The sequence below is a fragment of the Rhincodon typus genome, chromosome 1 (assembly GCF_021869965.1).
Source record: "Rhincodon typus isolate 14 chromosome 1, sRhiTyp1.1, whole genome shotgun sequence".
Taxonomy (NCBI): Eukaryota; Metazoa; Chordata; class Chondrichthyes; order Orectolobiformes; family Rhincodontidae; genus Rhincodon; species Rhincodon typus.
This window is the reverse complement of record NC_063332.1, coordinates 144,376,908-144,401,802: the sequence shown is the minus strand read 5'-3', so window position 1 is coordinate 144,401,802 and position 24,895 is coordinate 144,376,908. Positions and strand designations below refer to the sequence as shown.

The window sequence follows — 24,895 nt, the reverse complement described above, 5'->3', positions numbered from 1 at the left end:
TACTTGCATGGAACAGTAAAAGAAATTTGAACTTTGATTTCCTTATCATGACATTAGTTAGTGATGAATGAGTTAAAAGGTTAAGAAATGTGAAACCTCTTATAAAGTTCTTAATTTAATAATAATCAAAATCAAAGCGTTGAAGAGCGAAATCCTTTTTTAAAAACCTCTCCCATATTTTCACTTGTCCTGTTGTCAGATATAAAGCCATCAGGGATCAATTGAGAAGCAGAACAGGGTTTTTGATCCTTTTAACTAATTAAGCTGAATTCAAACAGGATTTTTCATTTTAAAAAACAAAGGCTTTCATTTTTGGAATTTTCCAAAATACTGGTCAAACTAGAGATGAACTGCTCATCCATGATTGACAATGGTAAAGATGTTTAATGACTTATTATTTAATCCTGGGATGAGGAGTTTTGCTGGCAGAGTGAGTGAATGCTTATAGGTGTGATGCCTATTAAGTGGGCTGCTTGATCAAGTGCCACTTGAAATCACTTGTTCCCTTTCTAACACTTTGTTGATGATCAAGAGTAGATTAATAGTGTGGTTATTGGCTTGGTTAGATTTGTCCTGCTTTTTGTGTATAGGACATACCTGGGCATTTTTTCTACATTGTTGGGGATATGCCAGTGTCTTAGCTGCTGACCCAGCTTGGAAGGGGGTATGGTTAGTTCTAAAGCACAAGTCTTCAGTACTATTGCAGGAATGTTATCAGTGTAGTGCCTTCAGCTATAACATGCAGAGTGAATTTAATTAATTAAATCCTGAGATCTGTGATGTCGGTGACCTCAACAGGAGTCTGAGATGGATCATCCATTCAGCACTTCTGGCCGAAGATGGATACAAATGCTTCAGCTTTATCTTTTGCTCTAATGTGCTGGGCTCTCCCATCAGAGGATGGGGATATTTGAGGACTGCCCACCTTCTGTTAGTTGTTTAATTGTCCACCACTATCCACAACTGGATGAGGGCAGCACTGCAGAGCTTGGATTTGATTTGTCTGTGTGGGCTCACTTAGACCTGGTCTATTGCATGCTACTTTCACTGCTTGACATGCAAGTAAGATGGGAAAGCTCAGCAGGTCTGGCCACATCTGTGAAGAAAAGTTCAGAGTTAACATATCGGGTCCGGTGACTATTCTGAGGAAGGGTCACTGAACCTGAAACGCTAATTCTTAAATTTTCTTCACAGATGCTGCCTGACCTGCTGAGCTTTTCCAGCAACTTCTGTTTTCACTCCTGATATACAGCATTTGCAGTTCTTTTGGTTTTTATGCAAGTAGACAGGTCTTGTATCTTCACCAGGTTAACATTTCATTTTTAGGATTGCCCGGTGCTACTCCTGGCATGCCTGCTACACTCTCATTGAGTCAGAGTTGATCCCTTGGCTTCAGCGTGATGGGATAGTGTAGGATATGCTAGGTCATGACGTGATAGATTGTGGTTGGAAGCAATTCTGCTGCTTCTGATCACCCTCAATGCCTCACTATTGCCTAGTATAGAGTTGCTGGATCTGTTTGAAGTCTATCCCATTTAGCATGGTGGTAGTGCCACACAACATGATGTAGGGTATAAGTGAAATCTCCACAAGGACTGTGCAATGATCACTCCTAGTGATACAGCCATCAATGGAGGCATCTGCACCAAGCAGATTAGTGAGGATGAGTCAAGTAGATTTCTCCCTCTTGTTGGTTCCCTCACCACCTGCCACAAATACAATCTAGCAGCTGTGTTCTTTAGTGGTCAGTCAACCCCTTCAGTGGTGGTATATCCGAGCCATTCTTGGTGGCGTACACTGAAGACCCCAACCACAGTACATTCTGTGCCTTTGATTCCATCGATGTTTTCCCCAAGTGGTGTTCAGCATACTGGAGTTCTGATTCATCAGCAAGGGAAGGAGTTAGTCAAGAGAAGGTTTCCTTGCCCATATTTGACCTGATGTCATCAAACTTTATCGGGTCCAAAATCAATGTTGAGGAGTTTGAGGGCAGTTCCTTCTTAACCATATACCACTGTGCCATCAATAGTGGAGGTTCTGAACTGATGGTGGAACAAGACATTACCAAGTATGGTGAGGGTGGGTCCTGGGACACTATAAAGTAAAATTCTGTGAGTATGACTATGTTGCTGAGTTGTGGGACAGCCCTCTCAACCAACTCTCTCAATTTTGGTACAAAAACCACTACAAGCCTGTAGATGTTGGTAAGGAAAACTTGCAGGGTCAGCAGGACTCTGTTTGCCCTTGTCATTTCCTCTGCCTTGGTCAATGCCAGATGGTCTGATCAGTTTCATTTCTTTGTTTAGACTGCATTGCAATTTGATAGACAAGTGGCTTGTTAGGTTATTTCAGATGATGGTTGTGCTCATCACATTGCTATGGTTCTGAACTCACATGTCAGTCAAATCAGGGCAAAATTTTACCATAGTGGAAGAAGTTTTGTTTGCTTTGATAAGTGGTTAAGGTCTATTCTATTCCTGAAGTTTAAAACAAGACAGGAACAGGTGATAGGATTAATAAAATATTCAAAAAGAAAAGGAAAATAAACAATTGAATGAATTATTAATATAATTTTCTTAGTTAATTACTTAAAGTAGCAGGACAGGAAATATGGCACGGCTGCAGCATTCTGAGAATTCCAAGAAATTGGATAAGCATGATTTCCATTCCACAAAACCATGTTGACTCTTACATAAGGCCTTGAGTTTTCTAAGTGGCCAGCTACAGACATTCTGACACTATCCCCATAACAGACAATTAGCTGAGTGGTCTACAGTTTCCTGTTTGGGCTCATTCCCCTCTTCAAAAGATGAACTATATTTGCAACTTTCCAGTCTGATGGATCTTCTACATTGCGTAATAAATTATTGAAAGTTAAAACTGATGCATCCGCTACTCAACTATTTTTCAAGGCCCAAGGATAATGTCTATCAGGAACCAGGAACTTGTCAGTCTGCAATTTCATCAGTTTTCTCAGTACTGTCTCTCTAGTGATAGTAATTTCATCAACATCTTCTCTCCCTTCCACCTCGATTTACAACAATTAGTGGAATTTTTTTTTGGATCATCTATAACGAAGACCCATTTTATATTTTGTTGAGGGTGGTAGCCTCTCAGGGGAGTATGACAGCAGCTGCCAGGCCAGTGGCACCACAACTGGCTCTGCTGTAGAGCAGGTTAGGGCAAAGTCCAAATGAGCAGTAGTGATAGGAGACTTGCTAGTTAGGGGCACAGACAGGGTTTCTGTGACTGCATTCAAGACTCCAGGATGGTGTGTTGTCTCCCTGATGCCAGGGTCAAGGACATCGCTGAGCAGTTGCATGAAATTCTTATTGGGGAGGGTGAGCAGCCAGAGGTCATTGTGCACATTGGTACCAATGACATAGGCAGAAAGAGGGATGAGGTCCTGTGGAGTAAGTACATGGTTTTAGGAAAGAGGCTGAAAAGCAGGACCTCAAGGTAGTAATCTCTGGGTTACTACCAGTGCCATGTGCTAGTGAAGCAAGGAATAGAAAGATAGGATAGATGAATATGTGGCTAAGGAGCTGGTGCAGGAGGCAGGGTTTCAGGTTCATGGAACATTGGGACCTCTTCTGGGACAGGGGTGACCTGTATAAGAGGGACGTGTTGTACCTAAACTGGAGGGGAATGAATCAATATCCTCACAGGGAGGTTTGCTTGTGCAACTTGGGAGAGTTTAAAGTAGAGAGGCAGGGGGCTGGGAACCAGAGTAGCAGGTCAGCAAGTGTAGGGATTGAGGGGAAGGTAGATGTTAGGACCAGTAAGTCAGAAAGAAAGGACAGGCAGAGACAGGTAAATGGACATGATGGTACTAGTGGGCTGAAGTCTGTTTATTTCAATACAAGAAATATTATAGGTAAGGCAAATGAACTTAGAGCCTGGATCAGGACATGGGACTATGATGTTGTGGCCATTACACAGGCTTGGTTAAGAGAGGGACAGGACTGGCTGCTCAACCTTCCAGGGTTTTGTTGTTTTAGACGAGATAGAGAGGAAGGTAAAAGAGGTGGATGAGCTGCATTCCTAATCTGGGAGAATGTCACATCTGCACTCAGACAGAACATACTGGAGGGGTCATCCACTGAGGAAATAAGTGTAGAGCTCAAAAATAAGATGAGTGCAATTACTCTGCTAGAATTATACTATAAGCCGCCCAACAGCCACCAAGACATTGAGGAACAAATATGTAGGCAGATAATGGAAAGATGCAATAACAACAGGGTTGTCAGAGTGGGTGACTTTAACTTCCCCAATATTGATTGGGAGTCCCTTAGAGCAACAGGCTTAGACAAGGAAGAATTTGTTAAATGCATCCAAGAGGGTTTCTTGAAACAGTATGTGGATAGTCCAACTAGAGGAGGGGCCATTGGCTAATGAGCCTGGCCAGGTGAATGGCCTTTCAATGGGAGAGTATTTTGGAAGCAGTGATTATAACTTGTTAAGTTTTAAGATAGCTAGGAATAAGGATAAGTCAGGATCTTGTGGGTAGATATTAAATTAGGGGAGGGCAAATTATGTTAGCATAAGGCAGGAACTTGGGAGTGTTAATTGGGAGGAGCTCCTGCCTCATACTGACATAATTTGCCCTCCCCTAATTTAGTATCTACATTTGACATGGGGGAGTTGTTTAAAGACCTACTGATCGGAGTTCAGGATTGGCATCTTCCAGTAAGGATCCTTGGATTATAAGGGAGGTTGTGAATTTAGTCAAAAGGAAAAAAGAAGTATGTATAAGGTTTAGGAAGCTAAAATCGGACAGGGCCATGAGGAATATAAATAAAGCAGGAATGAACTCAAGCATAGAATTAGAAGAGCAAGAAAAAGCCATGAAATCACCTTGGCAAGTACGGTTAAAGAGAATCCCAAGACATTCTATACATATAGTAAAAACAAAAGGATAAATAGGGAGAAGGTAGGCACACTCAAGGATAAAAGAGGGAACTTGTGCTTAGAGGCAGAGAATGTAGGCGAGATCCTAAATGAGTACTTTGCATCGATATTCACACAGGAGAAGGATATGGAGGATAGTGAGATTTGTGTGGAGCATGCTAATATGCTAGGGCAGTTTGAGATCACGAAAGAAGTGGTGTTGGGTCTCCTGAAGAGCATTAAGGTGGATAAGTCCCCAGGGCCTGATGGTATCTACCCCAGATTATTGACAGAGGCAAGAGAGGAGATTGCTGGGGCCTTGACCAAGATCTTTGTGTCCTTGCTAGCCACTGGAGAGGTCCCAGAGGACTGGTGAGTAGCTAAAGTTGTTCCTCTGTTCAAGAAGGGATAATCCAGGAAACTATAGATGGACAAATCTCACATCGGTGGTTGGGAAACTATTGGAGAGAATATTTAGGGAAAGGATTTACATGCATTTGGAAGAACATGGCCTAATTAGGGACAGTTAGCATGGCTCTGTGCAAGCCCCATCGTGTCTTACTCACTTGATTGAATTTTTCAAGGAGGTGACAAAGGTGATCACTGAAGGTAAAGCAGTGGATGTTGTCTACATGGATTTTAGTAAGGCTTATGACAAGGTCCCTCATGGGAACTCATCCAGAAGATCAAGATGCATGGGATCCACAGTGACTTGGCTACTTGGATTCAGAATTGGCTTGCCCATAGATGGGTGAGGGTAGTGGTGGAAGGATTTTTTTTGTGGTTGGAGGTCCGTGACTAGTGGTGTTCTGCAGGAATCCGTACTTGGACCTCTGCTGTTTGTCATGTATATATGACTTAGATGAAAATGTAGATGGGTGGGTTAGTAAGTTTGCATACAATACAAAGATCGGTGGAGTTGTGGATAGTGTAGAAGATTGTAAAAGGTTACAGCTGGATATAGATCAGTTGCAGTTATGGACAGAGCAATGGCAAATGGATCCGGGTAAGTGTGAGGTGCTGCACTTTGGCTATCAAATGGTAAGGATACAGTAAATCGCAGAACCCTGAACAGCGTTGAGGTACAGAGGGATCTTTATACCATCTAATCTTGACTCAAGAATCTGAGATTTATTCTGTGTCCATTCCTACCCAATTACTAACCAAGAAAATTCTCTCTAACACTTTGGCCCTCTCTAACCTTTCCTGTATTAAAATTCCTGTTAATACAAGAATAATTGAAGTACCTCTTGTCTCTAAGTAGACATTGTCCTTAGCCCTCCAGAACATCTCTCCAGTACTATAAGATTATCCTGTACTCTTTCCTCCCTATCCTTCATGAACACATTGTATCCAAGAATATTTAGTACTCACTCCTGCCCTTTTTGAGCAGCAGATCCCTTTAATCACATTGTAGTATGATGCAGTGATTATCTGCAAAAGCTGCTCAATTACATATATGATAAATTAACTGTAAATCTAATTTAGATCTTACTGAATTATGTTCTCATCGGACTCTACTGAATATCTTGCTATTTCTTGAGGATGGTTGGCTTGCCGAGCTGGTTTGTTGTTCCGCATTTCGTTACCGTGCTTGGTAACATCCTCAGTGCAGCCTCTGATGAAGCGGCAGTGTGTTTTCCCACCTGGTTTTTAAACTCTGGGGTCCGTTGCGATGGATTGCCTCACTTCCGGGTTTCCTCCGTAGTGGAATGTATATGGGGTCAAGTTCAATGTGTTTATTAATAGCATGCTTCGTGGAGTTTCATGCTTCCAGGAATTCTCGTGCTTGTCTCTGTCTAGCCTGTCCCAGGATCTTGGTGTTGTCCCAGTCGAAGTCGTGGTTTTCCTTGTCCATGTGAATTGAGATGAGTGAGTATTGGTTCCCATTTCCTTAGCGTATTAGTTTAAATCTTCCCAAGAGCAATAGCAATCCACCAGCAAAGCATTGGTTCCTGTTCTGCTGCAGTGCAACCTATCTGAACTGGAAAGGTACTACCTCTCCCAGGAATCTACAGCCCTCTATCCTGAATAATCTTTCCAGCCACACATTTAGCACCTCTATTTCTATACTGGCACATGGTACTGGGAGGAATCCAGTGATTATTCTTTATTGAGATTCTGCTTATTGATCTCCTTTCTCGCTCCCCAAAATCTATCCTCTGGATCTCAAACCTCTTCCTACCTATATCACTGGTACTGATATGGAACACCCTCAGCGTATGTTAAAGCTGCTTATTGACAGCCTTGACCATGCAAGCAATAGGATATCCTGGATTCACACAAGGCTGCAAAAAAAGTTGGTCTGTTCCACTATCACTTACCCAGTGTTCTTCTTACTCCTCCTTCCTATGCAGTTGAGCTACCTATGATGTTCTGGATGTGGCTCTGGCTGGATCCCTACCCCTCCCAAACATATGGGTCATCACCCTTATCTGATTCAGAACTGAATTCTGGTTAACAGCAAGTTAATCAGAGATATATTATCTGCTTGGTCCTCTTAGGTCACCCATTCCCTTACTGCTAACATACAGTCAAATTGTGGGATGACTATGCCCAAAAATGAGCTATTCATGGAGCTTTCAGTGTTAAGAATGCAATGCTGTGATACCACATGCTGTTAAGATCTGAAGCCTGGAGCTCGAGCTATTCCAGCTGATATAACCATAGATGTGGTGCATACATTTAAAAGGCATCTGGATGGCTACATGAAAAAGGGTTTAGAGGGATATGGGCCAAATGCTTGCAAATAGGACAAGGTCAAATTGGGATGTCTGGTCAGCGCAGATGAGTTGCACCGAAGGGTCTGTTTCCACGCTGTGCAGTTCTTTAAGCTGGAATACAGGAGCTGCTTTTGTTACATTCCCAGCACAGTGGCTCAGTGGTTAGCACTGCTACTTCACAGTGCCAGACACCTGGGTTTGATCCCACCCTTGGGCAACTGTCCATGTGGAGTTTGCATATTCTCCCCATGGCTGTGTAGGTTTCTGCCAGGTGCTCCAGTTTCCTCCTACAGTCCAAAGATGTGCAAGTTCGGTTGATTGACTATGTTAAATTACCCATAGTGCTCAGGGGTGTAGGTGGGGAGACATGGGAAATGTACGATTAGAGGGATGGGATGGGTCAGGTCAGCTCTGGGTAGGATGCTCTTCGAAGGGTTGGTGTGGACCTATTTGGCTGACTGGCCTGTTTCCACACGCTATGGATTCTGAACATTTAGAGAAAACTGTTAGGATCCATTTTGTACGCTGCAACCTTCAAATTCAAATTTGAAGAGCTGAAGTATTGTTTTAAGTGCTATACTGGTCATACCAATATTGGCATCATTATGATCATTCAAGTACTAAAATGAATAAATAGTGCATATGAAAATTTGAGATTCTATTTTGAATCATGCAAAGGACACCTATCCCAATGTATAACATTGTTCAGAATAGAAAGTTGAACACTGCCATTAAAATGATCTCTTCTTCAGATTCCTCAATATTTTTAAAAATACCTGTAACAGCCATTCTAAGTTAATTCCTTTTGAAAGGCTCCACCAGACTGAATAGAACATGACAATTCACACAGCCTTACTTCAATCCTTTTGAGTGCTTGGTTTAGTGAGTAGTCCATTTACCCTAACTCATTTTTGAATCTGAAGTTTACTTTTACACTTGTAATGAAGCAGAAAATATTCCTCAAGTCTGAAATCCAAAGTATCAGGTAAGTGTATGGCAACTCAAGCAACTTGAAGACCTGCGCCATCAATTAAGATATAATCACCATACTCAGTCCAAGTTAAATCTTTCTATGGGTACATACTCAACAGCACTCAGATATTGAACATCTTAAACACGCCTTTATTCATCTGCCTCAAATGCCATAAGATGTAGAAGCAGAATTAGGCCATTTGGTTCAGCATGTCTGCTCTGCCATCCAATCATGGCTGAAGTTTTTTTTTTCCTCATGTTGAAAAGAATTTAGGCCAAATAGCATTTATTTTTAAAAAGGGAATGAATGGAGTGCTTTAAATTAAAATCTTTCACCAGATCTTCCTTCACTTTTGGTCTCTTAAAACTGAGAAATTCTGTGGTGAATTACTAAGAAATATACAAAACTAAGCTAATGGAATGAGTAATAGCAAGAACTGTAGATGCTGGAATCGGAGTTGATACAGCGTGGAGCTGGTGGAACACAGTAGGTCAGGCAGCATCAGAGGAGTAGGAGAGCCAAAGTTTCGGGCCTAGACCCAAAACGTCGACTCTCTTACTCCTCTGATGCTGCCTGACCTGCTGTGTTCCTCCAACTCCACACTGTATCGACTAAGGCAATGGGATATTCATTAGGGAGTCACACAACTGCAGAGGGAAGTGCAGCAATGCATGTAGAATAAAGTAAATCCTTTACTTCACAAAAAACATTTTCAATATCAATGGCAAAATTGCAGACTACTACAAAAAGCTGAAAAATGACTAATGTTGAAAACTGCAGAAACCCAAAGAAAGGTCCATACGTAAGATCACTTAAGGAAAAACCCTGTTGATTGGACACAAATTCTAGTTCTAACATTAGAAGCTAGGAATATCAGGTACTGTTTTGTCAGCTTGATGCCTTCCTTGTATGGGTAACAATTTTTAAACATTATTCAACATTTCTGAATATAGGCCAATAAAAAAAGTGTGCAACTTAATTTTGTGTTCTATAAGAAATAACACATTCATAGAAATTTAGTGCTCAAAAGGCAATCTGGTCTTTCTGCACCTCCTGGTGGTCAGTTCAGAATGTGTCATGGCAGTATAGCACACCAATCACCACAAAATCTGAAGCGCACAGATTGAGGTCAATTTACAATATGAACTAATACATAAATGCTTAGACAAAACAACATGTAAAGTTTACACAGAATGAAATGTTGTCAACTGTTTATTTTTGAAACTAACAAAACAAACATTAACAAATTACTAGAATAAACAAACTCCTCCAATTACCATATCGCCCTCCTCTCCGAGGTAGGACAATAAGAGGGCATAATTATTTTTGTCACTCATGACAAATCTGATAAATTTACAGAAGTGCTTCTTGCACATTTTAAAGGCTCACAAAATTGTATTTGTGAATTTAACGGAGTTACTGCAAAGTAGCTCATGTTAGACCTCAAGCACCTTTAATAAATTCAGTGACTATGACTAAAACAAACCATAGTCTTACAGTAATGAAGAGTTCAAATGTTAGAAACATCTTTGCTTAACAGAAAATCTATGTAACAAAAAATTAAAGATTTACATTTGAATTTCTGCTTACAACCCCCAATCCTAATGTTGCTTAATTTTATTTCTCTTCAATATTTACTATTTCAATACTGTCTTGTAGTGACTATTTATTTATACAAACGGTCAGGACTCTGCAGGTTACTACTGAATTTAGTGACCCAGTGGCAACTACACCTGATTGAAAAATGCATCCAATGTGTCAAGGATAAATCTAGTTGTTTAATCAATGTGACCACATCTTTACACACTAGACTTTCAATTGCCTTTTCAAAAAAAATCCTTGATGGCCAGTGTTCAAAAATTATACTTTTTTTGGAAGGTGTCTTACAGAGCCCTATGAAGCACAAAACATTGAAAAGAACTGACAAAGACTTATTTTTGTTTTGGGGTGGGGTTTGGGGAGCAAGATTGATTTTTATTTAAATCAATTCTAAAGAAATAGTAAGAAAGAGAAAGTGGGCAATAACGATTAAGAGGACAGTACACACAGTATCTGTTAATCTTGCAGCTGCAGTCTTTGCTTTCAAGTGTACAAAACTGCCAAAAGAACTACTGATTCAGACAGTCAGATTTTTTGGGAAATAAGATCTGCAAGTATATCCCCAGTTATCATCCAAAACATGAAGACAATTGCACAAGCTTTGATGTTGTATTTCAGCATTAAACTTGCAGGCGCAAGTATTGGATGTTGTGGCATCATGGTTATCAAAATTGTGTTTGAACTAATTTAGCCACAGAGCATTAAGACATTCGGATCACAACTCAATTCTTTTCCTGTAGACTTGTGCAATCCTGCTGTGTTTAGTTTTAGTTTTAGAGTTCTATTATGCTCAAACATAACAATTACATCTCCCTCACAATTCAAATATCTTGTTTCTTGTTCCTAGGATTAGGTTCTCCACTAATCAAAAGCATGCATCTATGGGCAACTGTTTTTTTTTAAAAACAAATCCTGAGCAGACATTAGGACTCCAGAAGAGCCAATTTTTGTCTGACACCAATGTGTATATTGGTCTGTGCTATCAAAAAGTAAAGTTTCTTCTGATTTTCCTGACCTTCAATTGAGGTGAAATTTCACAATGGGGAACAAAGAGAGAGACAGAATTCAACTGACAGTTAGAAATCTGGCCAACACATCAGCTTGCTTACTACTGCCCGATGTTTGCCTGTTGTAATTTTTACACTAGCTTTAAGTTGAAAAACAGTCCATCTATGTGAAATAGATGGAAGGTTGCTTAAACCTGGAATTCTTTTCATAGATACAATAAGTGGGCTGCGTAGATTTCCTCCTCTCCCTCCTACTGCCATCTAATTTAGTGTGATAACTGATTTCCCACCCTCTAAGATCTAGTAGTGTGCAATGGTACATGCATTCACTGCAGTTTTGACAGTGTAGAACAGTTGAGATCATGGGTTCAAGCAAATCTTCAGATTATGTATCTATATTCGATAGCAGAAATAATCTAATGCTCAATTTCATGACAAGCAATCCAATTAATTTCTCAGTTGGACTACCTGTCAGAAAGGCAGGGATGGCAAAAACTGCATGTATTTTTTTTTAAAAAGTTCACGAGAATTATTACTGGGCTGACTTCCACTCACTCGTAATCAAGAGCTAGATCAGTAATGGCTTGACTGCAGACTAGCTGTGCTTGTGAAGATAGGGAAATGGTGACTTGTACAGGAATTTTTGAAGGAAGATTGGATGGGTAAGATGATTCAGTGCCAAGTTGAGGGATCAAAATCTCGACAACACACTTATAAACAAACACTTAGAGTCTGTATTAAGGTCACAAATATGAAGAAAAACTAAATGGCCTCCATATTGCATGGACATGTCTCATTATATTCTAAACAATACATTTTAATTGTACACAACATAACATAGTGGGTTAAATCTGATTCATCAGATTAGTATAAGATGCTCTACATCAACCAGTTTGATTTACTGCTTTCAATTCTGAAAATATCTCAACATATACAAGTTACAGCAGTTCCAACAACCTAACAAATCATGAATTAGGATTCTCATATGATGATTTCTGGAATCATTATCTTTTTCAATGGCCTGGGGATCAAATAAAATACATTAGCATAAGGTAGAATTTTTTTTTTCTTCTTTAAAAAGTGAAGGGCTGTTCCAATATTCTACAAAATTGAATATACCAGTAGGATTTGGTATGTTGTACAATGATAATGGTGAAAGCTATGCACTTCCCTACAGGAATGCATCACCAACTTGCCACTGGATTCCTGGTGTACACAGTCACAAATTGGATAAATGTAACCATGTGTGTACTTTTGAAGCTTGGTATATTCTGGTTTCTGAGGTCAAAATAGTTGTGCACTATATTCCTATATGCTATAATCATGGAAAAAATAAGCTTCATGTCTAACTTTGTGACATAAGCTTCACATCTAGTTTGCACCATACACATTTTCAATCATGCTCATTTTCAAGTACGGAATTGCCTCTGGTGCAAACAATGCCAATTGCTTTAATTTAGGCAGGGTAAGCAAATATTTAGAAGGTTCTTTTGTCAAATAATCAAAGCATTCTGTGTAACACTAACCACTCCAATGCTATACGAATGAACCAAATACAATATTACATAAGAATTGTCTATTTCACAATAAGGTAGTTTGAATTTTGGCCAATGTTATCCAGTATGCTGTTATTTTTCAGCTTAGATCCTTTACAGAAAAACTTCAGTAACAAACTGCTAATCGTCACCTCACTGCTTTTGCAGACCTGATGACTGAGCAAGGAATCCAAGAAGGGGTTTTTTTTTCTTTAAAAAAGTCAAATCTAAAGCGATTTATTTAGGTACAAACATTTCTATGGTGGAACAGTAATCTAGAATGAATTAAAGCAACAGACATTCCAAAGTTTAATTTGCACTTTGCCTACTATCCATACTAATATATATCAGCCTTTAGATGTGAAAATACAAACAGAGCGTGATTGAGTTTACAGTTCAAGATCTTCTTAGTATTTTTCCTCATTGCATTTGGAATACTTCAGCATTTGGATTCTTGACCAGCCAGGTACCAAAACCATGATGTACCAGCGATGATTTCAGCAAAACCTTTGCTTCTTGATATGACTTTGCCATCATCTGGAAGAAATGGCAAATCAAAGAGGTATAAAATTTGAGTTTGAAGTAAAAACAAAATGCTAAAAAAATGTGCAGCAATCATTCAGCAGCTAAGAGGTTTTTCCCTCGAATTGATTAAGCATCATACTGATCTGAAAAGTGAAACCCTTTCTATTACCCAGGCTTTGTTTTTTTTAATTCACTTGTGGGATGTGGCCAACACTGGCTGGGTCAACTTTTATTGCCCATCCCTAGTTGCATTTGAGATGGTGGTGGTCAGCTGCCTTCTTGAACAGCTCCAGTCCATTTGGGGTAGGTAGACCCTCAATGGTATTAGGAAGGGAATTCCAGGATTTCGACTCAGTGACAGTGAAAGAACAGAGTTATATACATGAAGAAAAGAACAAAGAACCAAGAAAATTACAGTACAGGAACAGGCCCTTCGGCCTTCCAAGCCTGCACCGACATGCTGCCCATCACAACTAAAACCACCTACCCTTCTAGGGACCGTATCCCTCTATTCCCATCCTATTCACATATTTGTCAAGACGCACTTTAAAAGTCACTATAGTATCTGCTTCCACCAACTCCCCCGGCAGTGAGTTCCAGACACCCACCACCCTCAGTGTAAAAAACTTGCCTCATATGTCACCTTTAAACCTTGCCCCTTGCACCTTAAACCCATGGCCCCTGCTTACTGACTCTTCCACCCTGGGAAAAAACTTCTGACTGTCCAGTCTGTCCATGCCCTTCATAATCTTGTAGACCTCCATCAGGTCACCCCTCAACCTCCGTCGTTCCAGTGAGAACAACCCAAGTTTCTCCAACCTTTCCTCATAGCTAACACCCTTCATACCAGGCAACATCCTGCTATATCTTTTCTGTACCATCTCCAAAGCCACCACATCCTTCTGGTAGTGTGGGGACCAGAATTGAACACAATTTCTAAATGCGGGCCTAACTAAGGTTCTATAAAGCTGCGACATTACCTGGCTATTTTTAAACTCAATGATCCGGCTGATAAAGGCAAGCATATCATATGCCTTGTTGACTACCTTTTCCACCTGCGTTGCCACTTTCGGTTACCAGTGTACCTGTACACCCAGATCCCTCTGCCTATCAGTACTCTTAAGGATTCTGCCATTTACTGTATATTTTCCATCTGGATTAGATCTGCCAAAATGCATTACCTCACATTTTTCTGGATTAAACTCCATCTGCCATCTCTCTGCCCAAGACACCAGCTGATCTATATCCTTTGACGGTCCTCATCACAATCCGCCAACCTTTGAGTCATCACCAAACTTACTAATCAGGCCAGTTACATTCTCCTCCAAATCATTTATATGTATTACAAACAGAAAAAGGTCCCAACACTGATCCCAGAGGAACGCCACTAGTCACATCCCTCCATTCAGAGATGCACCCTTCCACTGCTACCCTAAATCTAACGACCGAGTCAGTTTTTAAACCATCTTGCAAGCTCATCTCTGACCCCATGCAACTTTACCTTCTGTATCAGCCTGCCATGACGGACGTTGTCAAAGGCCTTACTGAAGTTCATGTAGACAACATCCACTGCCCTACCATCGATCATCTTCATCACTTCCTCAAAAAACTCAACCAAGTTAGTGAGACACGACCTCCCCTTCACAAAACCATGTTGCCTCTCACTAATACGCCCATTGATTTCCAGGAGAGAGTAATTCCTGTCTCGAAGAATCCTCTCCAAAAATTTCCCTACCACTGATGTAAGGCTGACTGGCCTGTAATTAGCTGAATTATCCCTGCCAGTCTTCTTAAACAAAGGAACAACACTGGCTTTTCACTAATCCTCTGGGACCTCCCCTGTAGCCAGTGAGGATACAAAGATTCCCCACAAGGCCTGAGCAATTTCCTCCCTTGCCTTTCTCAGTATTCTGGGGTATATCCCATCAGGCCCTGGGGACTTGTCTACCTTAATGTTTTTCAAGACCCCAAATACCTCCTCTCTATCTACATACCCTTTCCTAGACTCACCATCCACCAAGTCCTTCTCTATGGTGAATACTGATGCAAAGTACTCATTTAATACCTCGCCCATTTCCTCCAGCTCCACACAAATTTCCTTTCCTGTCCTTGAGTGGGCCAACCCTCTGCCTGGTTACCCTCTTGCTCTTTATGTATAAAAAGCCTTGGGATTTTCCTTAATCCTGTTGGGCAATGACTTTTCATGACCCCTTTTAGCCCTCCTGACTCCTTGCTTAAGTTTTTTTCGAATTCCCTTGTATTCCATCCTTGCTTCATGTGTTCCCAGCTTCCTAGCCTTGAGAAATGCTTCTTTTTCTTTTTGATTAGGCTCACAATATCTCTAGTTATCCAAGGTTCCCTAAACTTGCCATACTTATTCTTCATCCTTAAAGGAACTTGCTGGTCCTGTGTTCCCAGCAACTTACACTTGAAACATGATATTTCTAAATCATTTATGAAACAGCTGAAGAAAATTGGGTACAGGACACTACCATGAGGAACTCCTATAGAGATATCCTGGAGCCAAGATGACTGACTTCCAACAACTACAACCATCTTCCTATGTGCCAGATATTACTCCAACGTTGGAGAGAGTTTCCCCCGATTCCCACTGACTCCAGTTTTGCTTGGGCTCCTTGATGCCATACTCGGTAAAAGCATAGCCTTGATGTCAAGGACCGTGACTCTCACCTTACTTCTGGAATTCATCTCTTTTGTCTATATCTAAACCAAGGAAGCTGACTGTCCTTAAAATCAAAGAATCCTTAGAGTCAACAGCTGGAGGAGGATGGTATATGGAAATCGACAGGACCTTTCTCAGCCTGTTTTGCCTGCTGCCATGAGACTTCATGATGTCGGAAGTCAATATTGAGGACGCCCACTATACCATAGCATCTGCTGCACCTGTCCAGATGGTAGGACAGGACATATCCAGGGATTGTGATGGTGGTGTCTGAGACAGTCATACTCATGGAATCATACCTTAGAGATAATAACAAGCTATTGCTTGACAAGTAGGGTATGCAGGGTAGATTGATCTTAGTAGGATAATAGGTCAGCACAACATTGTGGGCTGAAGGGCCTGTACTGTGCTGTATATTCGATGTTCTAATCTATGAGGGAGCTCTCCCAATTTTGGCACTCACCCACAGATGTTAGTAAGGAGGACTTCGACAGGGCTGTTTTTGCCTTTGCAGCTGCCTGTGCCAAAGTCGATGATAGGTGGTCCATCCGATGTCAATCCTTTTTTTTTTGAGACTTTCTAGTGATTGATAAAACTGACTGTCTTGCTAGACCATTTGAGAGAGCAGTTGACAGTCATCTAGATTGCTGAGAGTCTGGGGTCACATATAGGCCAGACCAGGTAAGGATGGCAGATTTCCTTCCCTGATGGGTTTTTCCAACAATTGACAGTGATTTCACAATCATCATTAGATTCTTAGTTCCAGACATTAATTGAATTCTAATTCCATTTAAATAGGTGGAATTACAAAACAGTACTTGAGCTTTTGGATTAATTGTCTAGCAATAATACAACTAGGCCATCGCGCCCCCATTGTATATTCTTGCTATCTTTGATGAGAAATTGACAAATGCAGAGTAGTACACGCTTTTATTAAGCAATTAAACATTTTACAATTAAGGAAATGAAGATTTTAATATGTTAAAGATCCAGTATAATGTACTGTTAGTAAATCTACAACGAAATCCATATGAATGGACAGTGCCCTCACCCCAAAAAAGGAGATCTGCAAAAATCAGACAGTTACTGACCATCCCAAATAAGTTGTATTGTAATGGATGCAAACTTAAACTGAAAACAGCAACATGGAAGCCAAGCAAAATACAACTTATAGACAACATTTGATGTACCAAGTGTGCCATTGACTGCAAGAAGGAGTAGGTGAGAAAACATTTTTGTGCAATGGATATCTCTTTAGCCACCTTGATAGTAGCAGAAAAAAATGCTCTCTTTTTGCAACTGAACAGACAAACGCTGTGAACTGTCAGTCACAGGCATTGAAATTGCATCAAAGAGAGGGGAGGTGGAAATAGACTACATCATGGCATGAATGAGGTTGGAAGCTCATTTTTGGTCAAATATGACACTTAGAATTTGAACAAACTGTTGCCAGGGAGAAGAACAAAGGCTACAGTGATGACCTAGATCAATGTAATAGAATGGCACTTTTCTGAACACAAATTACAGCTACTAAAAATTTTTACTGGGATAATACTCAAAGCTGAAAGTAACTTTACCTTTGCTGCATGATATGTTGGAACTGTAGATAAATCTTCTCTATTTGCTTCTTTTGCAACAAGATAGAAACGACTCAGCATGGCAGCTTTGCACAAGCGACTGGTCATGGAGGTACCACTTTTAAATGGTGAGCTTAAATAAAAATAAATACCAGTTTTGAAAAAGGCCAATAAGAAGCACTTCCAAATTTAATATTCAAACATATTTATTTCAGTAGATAAACTCATCATGAAGGAAGTTATTCATATCTATATAAATTCAGCAAGTGAAAAGTTTCAAATAATGGCCCAAACTGCTGGAATGGTGAATTTCAGAGTAAGCGAGGTGAACTGAATTTTTAAACTTTGTTCTTCAGAAGGCACTGCAAATTGCTGGAAATGTAACTTTTTTGGCAGTACATCAGAACCTCCCAAACACATTGGGCACAATGATCCATGTCCTTAATCAATGAAACAACAAAAGAAACAAAATGAATGAGAAAGAATTAGAGTCAAATGCAGCCAAGAAAGAGAAAAAAGGAGGTGGGAAATGAGTGGAGTGAAAATGACAAAGGAAATTTAAGAAAAAAATTGAAAAGAACAAGATGACGACAACACTGGAAATCAGATTGTTGTGGAAATGTCTTAAAATGTATAAAAATGATTAGCTAACATTAACAGGAATATCAGAATACTCAGGAGATAATTTGAGGAGTTAAGATCAAAATTAGAATGTAGAATCTCAAAGGCTTTGGACTGGCAGTCTTTTTAATATTGACCAATTGATACTGATTTTAAAACTAAACAGAGTAGGAAGGAAAAGATATTTCAATACATAAGATGCTATTATAAAAACTACTGTTAATTGTAAAGACCCATCTACTATATTTCAGGGAAGTAAAACTCCTGTCTTTATCAGGTCAGCCTACATGCAAATCCTGACCAACAGCAATGCAGCTGACTCTCAACTGTCCTCAAAATTGGCCTAGCATGCCACTCATGTCAGTTGTATCAAAACTGCTAAAATGTCACCCTTGAATGAGACTAGATAAACCACACATCAACTTAGGCATCAGAAATGACTGGCAAACTCAGCCCTGTCAATCCTGCAAAGTCCTCCTTTTCAACATTAAAGGAGCTGGTGCCAAAATTGTGAAAGGTGCCTCACAGACTAATGAAATATCGGCTCGACAATAGGCGCACCTACAGAATCGTGCCCTTTACTGTTCCAAACTCCATCATCACTTGAATATGTCCTGTCCCATCAACAGAAGAGACGCACAAGGAATGGCACAAAATGGTATACCATCAGGAAGGAGCTGCCTTAGGATGGTCAGCGTTGCTACTGGACCAAATGAAGTCCCACAGCACCAAGTCAAATACAGCTACGAAACCTTCCGCTGATTACCATCTACTATCCTGCTTCCACTAAGAATTAGTATACATTAAACACCACTTGAAGGAAGCACTGAAGGTGGCAAGGACACAGAATGCATACTAGCTTCAATGTCCATTACCAAGAGTGACTTGGCATCACTAGTACTAACTGTCAGCAGCAGGCTGTGAAGCTCCCAATAAGAGGGATAAACATCAGTGACCTCATCCTCATGAGTCTGCCTGCTGCAAATGCATCTGTCTTTGACTAGATCAGTAGGAGACACCACCAACTGTCTTCATGCTAAGGATACCCTCCACCATGTTCTGTGGTACCCCCATGCTAAATGGGACAGGTTTCAACTAGATCTAGCATCTCAAGAATGAGCATCCATAAAGTGCTATGCACTATCAGAATTTTATTCAACCATACTCTGCAATCTCATGACTCAGCATAACCCCCATGCTACTGTTAACTCAAGGTGGGGGATCAAACCTGGTTCAGTGAAGATCACAGGAGGGCATGCCAGGACCAACACCAGGGATACCTGAAAATGTGGTGTTGAGCTGGTGAAGCTACAAAACAAAACCATTTGCATGCCAAACAGCAAAAGCAGCAAGTGACAGGCAGAGCGAAGCAATTCCACAACAACAGATCAGATGTGAGCTCTGGAATCCTGCCAGATCCAATTGAGAATGGTGACAGATAACTAAAGAATTCACTGGAGGAAATGGCTCCACTAATATCCCATCCTCAATTCTGGGGAAACCCCGCACATCAGAACAAAATAAGACTGGAGCATTGCAACAATCTTCTGTCAGAAATGCTGAGTAGATAATCAATCCAATTTCCTGCTGAGGAGCCCAACAGAAGAGATGCAAGTCTTCAGCCAATATGATTCACCCATGTGGCCTCAAGAAATGGTTGATACTGCAAAAGCTCCATAGCAATATCAGCATAGCACAACAGTACTCTAGAAGGGTTAGAGACAAAAAAAAAAAAACTGTAGATGCTGGAATCCGAGGTAGACAAACAGGAGGCTGGAAGAACACAGCAAGCCAGGCAGCATCTGGAGGAAAGGAGAAGTCAACATTGAGTATTACCCTTCTTCAAGACTCTAGAACTAGAGTACGCTAAAACTTACTAGTCAAGCTGTTTTAGTTAACTACAATATAGGCATCTATCTGGCAATATGGAAAATTGCCAAAGTATATGCTTTTCCTTTCTTCATTCGTGGGTTCTGGGCATCACTAGCTCAACCAGCTTTTATTGCCCATCCTTAATTGCCCAAAGAGCATTTCAGTGCTAGCCACATTGCTGAGAGTCTGGAGTCACATTTAGGCAGTATCAGGTAAGAATAGCAGATTTCATTCTCCAAGAGTCATAAGTGAACTAGATGAGTTATTCCTGACAATCGGCAATGGTTTCATGACATTATTAGACCCTTATTTCCAGATTATTATTGAATTCAAATTCCATCTACTATGGTGGGATTCAAACATAGGTCCCCAGAACATTACCTGGGTTCCTGGATTAACAGTCTAGTCATAATACCGTTAGGACATTGCCTCCCCTGTATCCTATACAAATACAGGGCCAATCCAACCCAGCCAAATACTGTCCACAATCTATTCTTGATCATCAGTAGGGCTATCAAACAGCACCTGCACAACAATAACATGCTCACTGACTATGAATTGAATTGGGCTGGGTTCTGCCTGGGTCATCATGCTCCAGACCTCATTACAGTGTTGGTTCAAGCATGGACAGAAACAGCTGAACTCCAGAAGTGAGGTGAGATTGATGTTAAAGGTATTCAAAGTTACATTTGACCAAATGTAGCATTAAGGAGCACTAGAAAAAGTGGAGTAAATGGGAATCAGGAGTAAAAGTCTGGTTGAAGTCATACCTAGTACAGAGGAAGATGGTTATAGTTACTTGAGGTGAGTTGCCTCAGCTCCAGGACGTCTGCAGGAGTTTCTCAGAGTACTCTCCTAGGTCAAACCAGCTTCAGTTGCTTCCACGGATAGTAGGAACTGCAGATGCTGGAGAATCTGAGATAACAAGGTGTAGAGCTGGATGAACACAGCAGGCCAAGCAGCATCAGAGGAGCAGGAAAGCTGACGTTTCGGGCCTAGACCCTTCTAGTGCCCAGGTTTGTCCTGCGCACAAAGCAGGATGAATCTAACCTGGCCAATTACCATCCCATCAGTCTACTCTTGATCATCAATAAAGTGATTTCAATAGTGGGGCATCAGTGATGGCAAAGCTATTAAATGTCAAGGGATGATGGTGAGATTCTCATTCGCCTGAGTGAATTGAACTGGGCTGAAAACTGGAATCTGTGATGCCAGGGGCCACAGGTGGAGGCCAAGATGGATTATTCACTTGCCACATCTGGCTGAAGATTGCTGCACACGCTTCAGCCTAATCTTTTGCATCCTCCTCCTTCCTTCAGCATTCAAGTCTTGTCTTTTGCAGTCAGAGATTAACTTTATTCTGTTTTTGGCATCTACTCTATAACCGTTAGCACTCTGTCGTTTGTCCTATGATACCTTTGATGTCTAATATTCTGCCCAGATCTTCTTTGCCACTTGTCACTCCCCACTTTGCAACAATAAAATGCATAACTTTTCCACCTCACTACAGTTTCAAGGAGCTAATGGACTGAAATGTTAATGGTTTCTCATACTGCAGTTGCTGCTATACTTGTTGTCTTTATCAAAAATCATGTTTTAATTCTGGTTTTCAAGCATCTACAGCATTTTGCTTTTGTTTTAAAGAAGTAGAGACATATGAGTGCGAGTAGGAATAACAAAAAGGGTCAGAAAGTGCTGGGTCATTCCAGTACATGTAGTTAATCCTGTTACCATTAATCTCCTTAAAAAGTACTCCTTTACTGTACCTCCTTACAAACTATTGCCCCATTTCAACATTCTCCTCATGCTAAAGTTCCTGAATGTGTTATTGCCTCCCAAATCAGTGCCCATCATCCCCGGAACTACTTGTTTGAATCCTCTAATTCAGTTTACACTGCAGCCACAGTCACAAATAGAATCTTATATGACTGTAACGAATGTAAACTATTCTCAGTCCCATCACTCTGTTGTCCTCTAAGGATCTGTGCTTTATATCCTCCTTTTGTTCATTTACACGAGGTGCCTCATCCAAAACACTACTTTTTCCTTCCTATATGTTGTGATGACACCCAGCTTTATAATTCTTCCACTGTTGTGAAATTATCAAATTGTTTTCCTGATATCCAATAGTGGATGAGTAGAAATTTCTGTCAACTAAATATTTGGATGACAAAGACCATTGCCTTCCATCACCACTCCAAATTCTTACCACTGACTCCATTTCTCATTCCCATTTCCAACTCGTTCTATGGTCTCATCTCGTTTTTTTTCTGTAAACTCATTCAGTCCCACAATCCCAAAATATCTGCACTCTAATTTTGGCCTTTAGAGCAATTTTAATTGCACTGATGGTTATGTGTTCGGTTGCTTAGGGCTAAGCTCTGGACTTTTCTCCTTAAACCTCTCCAACTTCTCCCTTTTATTCTATTTTAAGGCACTCCTTAAAGCCTACTCTTTGACCAAGATGTAAAATTTTGCTCTATAAAGCACTCATGAAGAACCTTTGTCATTTTATCTTAAAGGTACTATATAAATACAAAACTATTGTGCTAACAAACAATCTATTCCTGACTTATCCATGAGCATAAACATTAGTTATTTGATCATACAGATATATACACATTTCAAAGAAAAGTAAACCTTATTATCTTGAATTTATTTCAATACATGCAAGAAGACCAAATTTCCAAGGGCAACAATTCATACGACATGTGAAAAATGATGGTTCGTTAGCAAGTAGTTTCTGAATAGTTACTGCATTACCACAGAGAAAGCACCAAGAAACACTTCATGCTCAAGTTTTTTTAAAATTGGGAAATGGCAAGTTGATTCTGATTGGTCACTGTTTTGCTACGAGGAATGCACTATGGAACAGAAGATCCCAAGCTTCGATTTAATTGAATAAGATGAAATCCTTGGATGTTTCTCTTGATTAGAGCTGTATATCCTGGGAATCAATATCGCTAGCTTCTAGCAAGTATAAGTTAGCCACACAGAGTTCAACTGATAAGTTATTTGGCAGTACAGAACTTGAAATTGCTGAAAAAAAAAGACATTTTGTTGGAGCTTTAGGCTTGTACTTATTGGGACAATTTGCAAAACACTCACCCCACCTCCCTCTACTTTATTGGCATTTTTGTGAATTACCCTGGTGAGTGCAACACAGAGGCTGAGAAACATGCATTTTTCCAGCAATATCTAACTGATGTAAAATTGCTTGTTCATGTAATGCTCACCACATTTGGAACTGTTCGACAAGTACTGTTAAATTACAGAATTCTATCTAATGTCAAAAATATGTTCTGGATTTGTCAAGAATGGGCTGGCTGATTACACACAGTACTCTGATCCACAGGCATTGGTCACATAGTCTAAAGACCTGGCATGACACTGATGTCAAAACTCACATACTGCATTACAAGTACTTGTTTTGGCTTGATGGCAGCATCCTGTGCTGGTAGTATGCAATTGGAAAGAAAGTAGTTCTCTTAACACTGAAGCAAGACTCACATAGTTTGGCTGCTTACTTACACCATGCCACATTTTGCGACATCTGCTCAATGCTGGAGAGAAGCTTGCTGCAGGAGCCAGAGAAACAAGTTGCAATGGTCTAATGAAATAGGACTATGAAAGAGGTAATGTGAGTAGCTAATGTGAATTAATGAACAGCACCTCAAAGTTAATAGTCTCTGGATTATTACTTTAGCCAGAGGTAAACATTGGTGTAGGATAAAAAAGGTTAGGGAATTGAATGTGTGACTCAAATATTGGTATGGGAAGAAGGGGCTTTAATTCATCAAGCACTGGCACCGGTTCTGGGGAGAGTAGCACCATTAGGATAGTCTTCAACTGAATCATACTGGGACTTCTGTTATAGAGTCATAAAGTCATACAGCATGGAAACAGACCCTTTGATCCAATCAGTCAATGCCGAACATAAACCCAAACTAAACTAGTGCCACCTGCCTACTCCTGGCCCATATCCCTCCAAACCTTTCTTATTCATATATTCATCCAAATGTCTTTCAAACGTTGTAATTATACCTGCATGCACCACTTCCTCAGGAAGTTCATTCCACATGCGAAGAAACCTCTGTGTAAAAAATTTGCTATGTCCTTTTAAATCTCTCTGCCCTCACCTTAAAAATGTGCCCCCAGTCTTGAAATTACCCACCTTAGGGAAAAGAAAACTACCATCAACACTATCTATACCTCTCACTATTTTATAAACTTCTATCAGGTCACCTCTCAACCTCCTACACTCCAGTGAAAAATGTTCCAGCCTATCCTTATAACTCAAACCTTCCACATCCAGCAACAACCTGGTAAATCTCTTCTGAACCCTCTCCAGCTTGATAATATCCTTCCTATAACTGGGCAACCAGAACTGGACACAATATCCCGTACAACCTCAACATAACATCCCGACTCCTATACTCAAAGGACTGAGAAATGAAGGCAAGCGTGCCAAATGTCTTTTTAACCATTCTGTCTACATGTGACAACAACTTTAAAGAATTAGGTCCCTCTGTTCTACAACACGACCAAGGCCCCACCATTAACTGTATAAGCCCTATCCTGGTTTGTTGTACCAAAATGCAAACCTCACATTTATCCAAATTGAACTCCATCTGCCATTTTTCAGCCCACTGACCCATTGGGCCAAGGTGCCTCTTTAATCTTAGGAAACCCGCTTCACTGTCTACTATGCCACCAACTTTGGTGTCATCTGCAAACTTACTAACCATGCTTCTATATTCTCATCCAAATCATTTATATAAATGACAAACAAAAGAGGACCTAGAATCGATCCCTGTGGAACACTGCTGGTCACAAGCCTCCTGTCTGAAAAGCAAATCTTCAGCATTACTCGATCTCTTGCTGTTGAGC

At 40.4% G+C, this 24,895-nt stretch overlaps 1 protein-coding gene across 7 annotated transcripts in view; it reads right to left on the bottom strand.

The window, feature by feature from the left end:
- Positions 1-9,785: 9,785 nt before the first annotated feature.
- The window catches only part of adad1 (adenosine deaminase domain containing 1 (testis-specific)), a 95,408-nt gene continuing 80,298 nt past the window's right edge, over positions 9,786-24,895 (bottom strand). For 6 of the 7 annotated variants that reach the window (XM_048594981.1, XM_048594989.1, XM_048595009.1 and 3 more), the window contains 2 exons: positions 17,513-17,645; positions 9,786-13,264 (listed from right to left, as the gene is read on the bottom strand). In XM_048594981.1, coding sequence (XP_048450938.1) covers positions 13,148-13,264; positions 17,513-17,645 — 250 coding nt within the window. In that variant the 3' untranslated portion in view covers positions 9,786-13,147. Of the gene's footprint in view, positions 13,265-17,512; positions 17,646-22,934; positions 23,045-24,895 lie in introns of those variants that run through there. The other variant, XM_048595015.1, reaches the window with a different exon arrangement.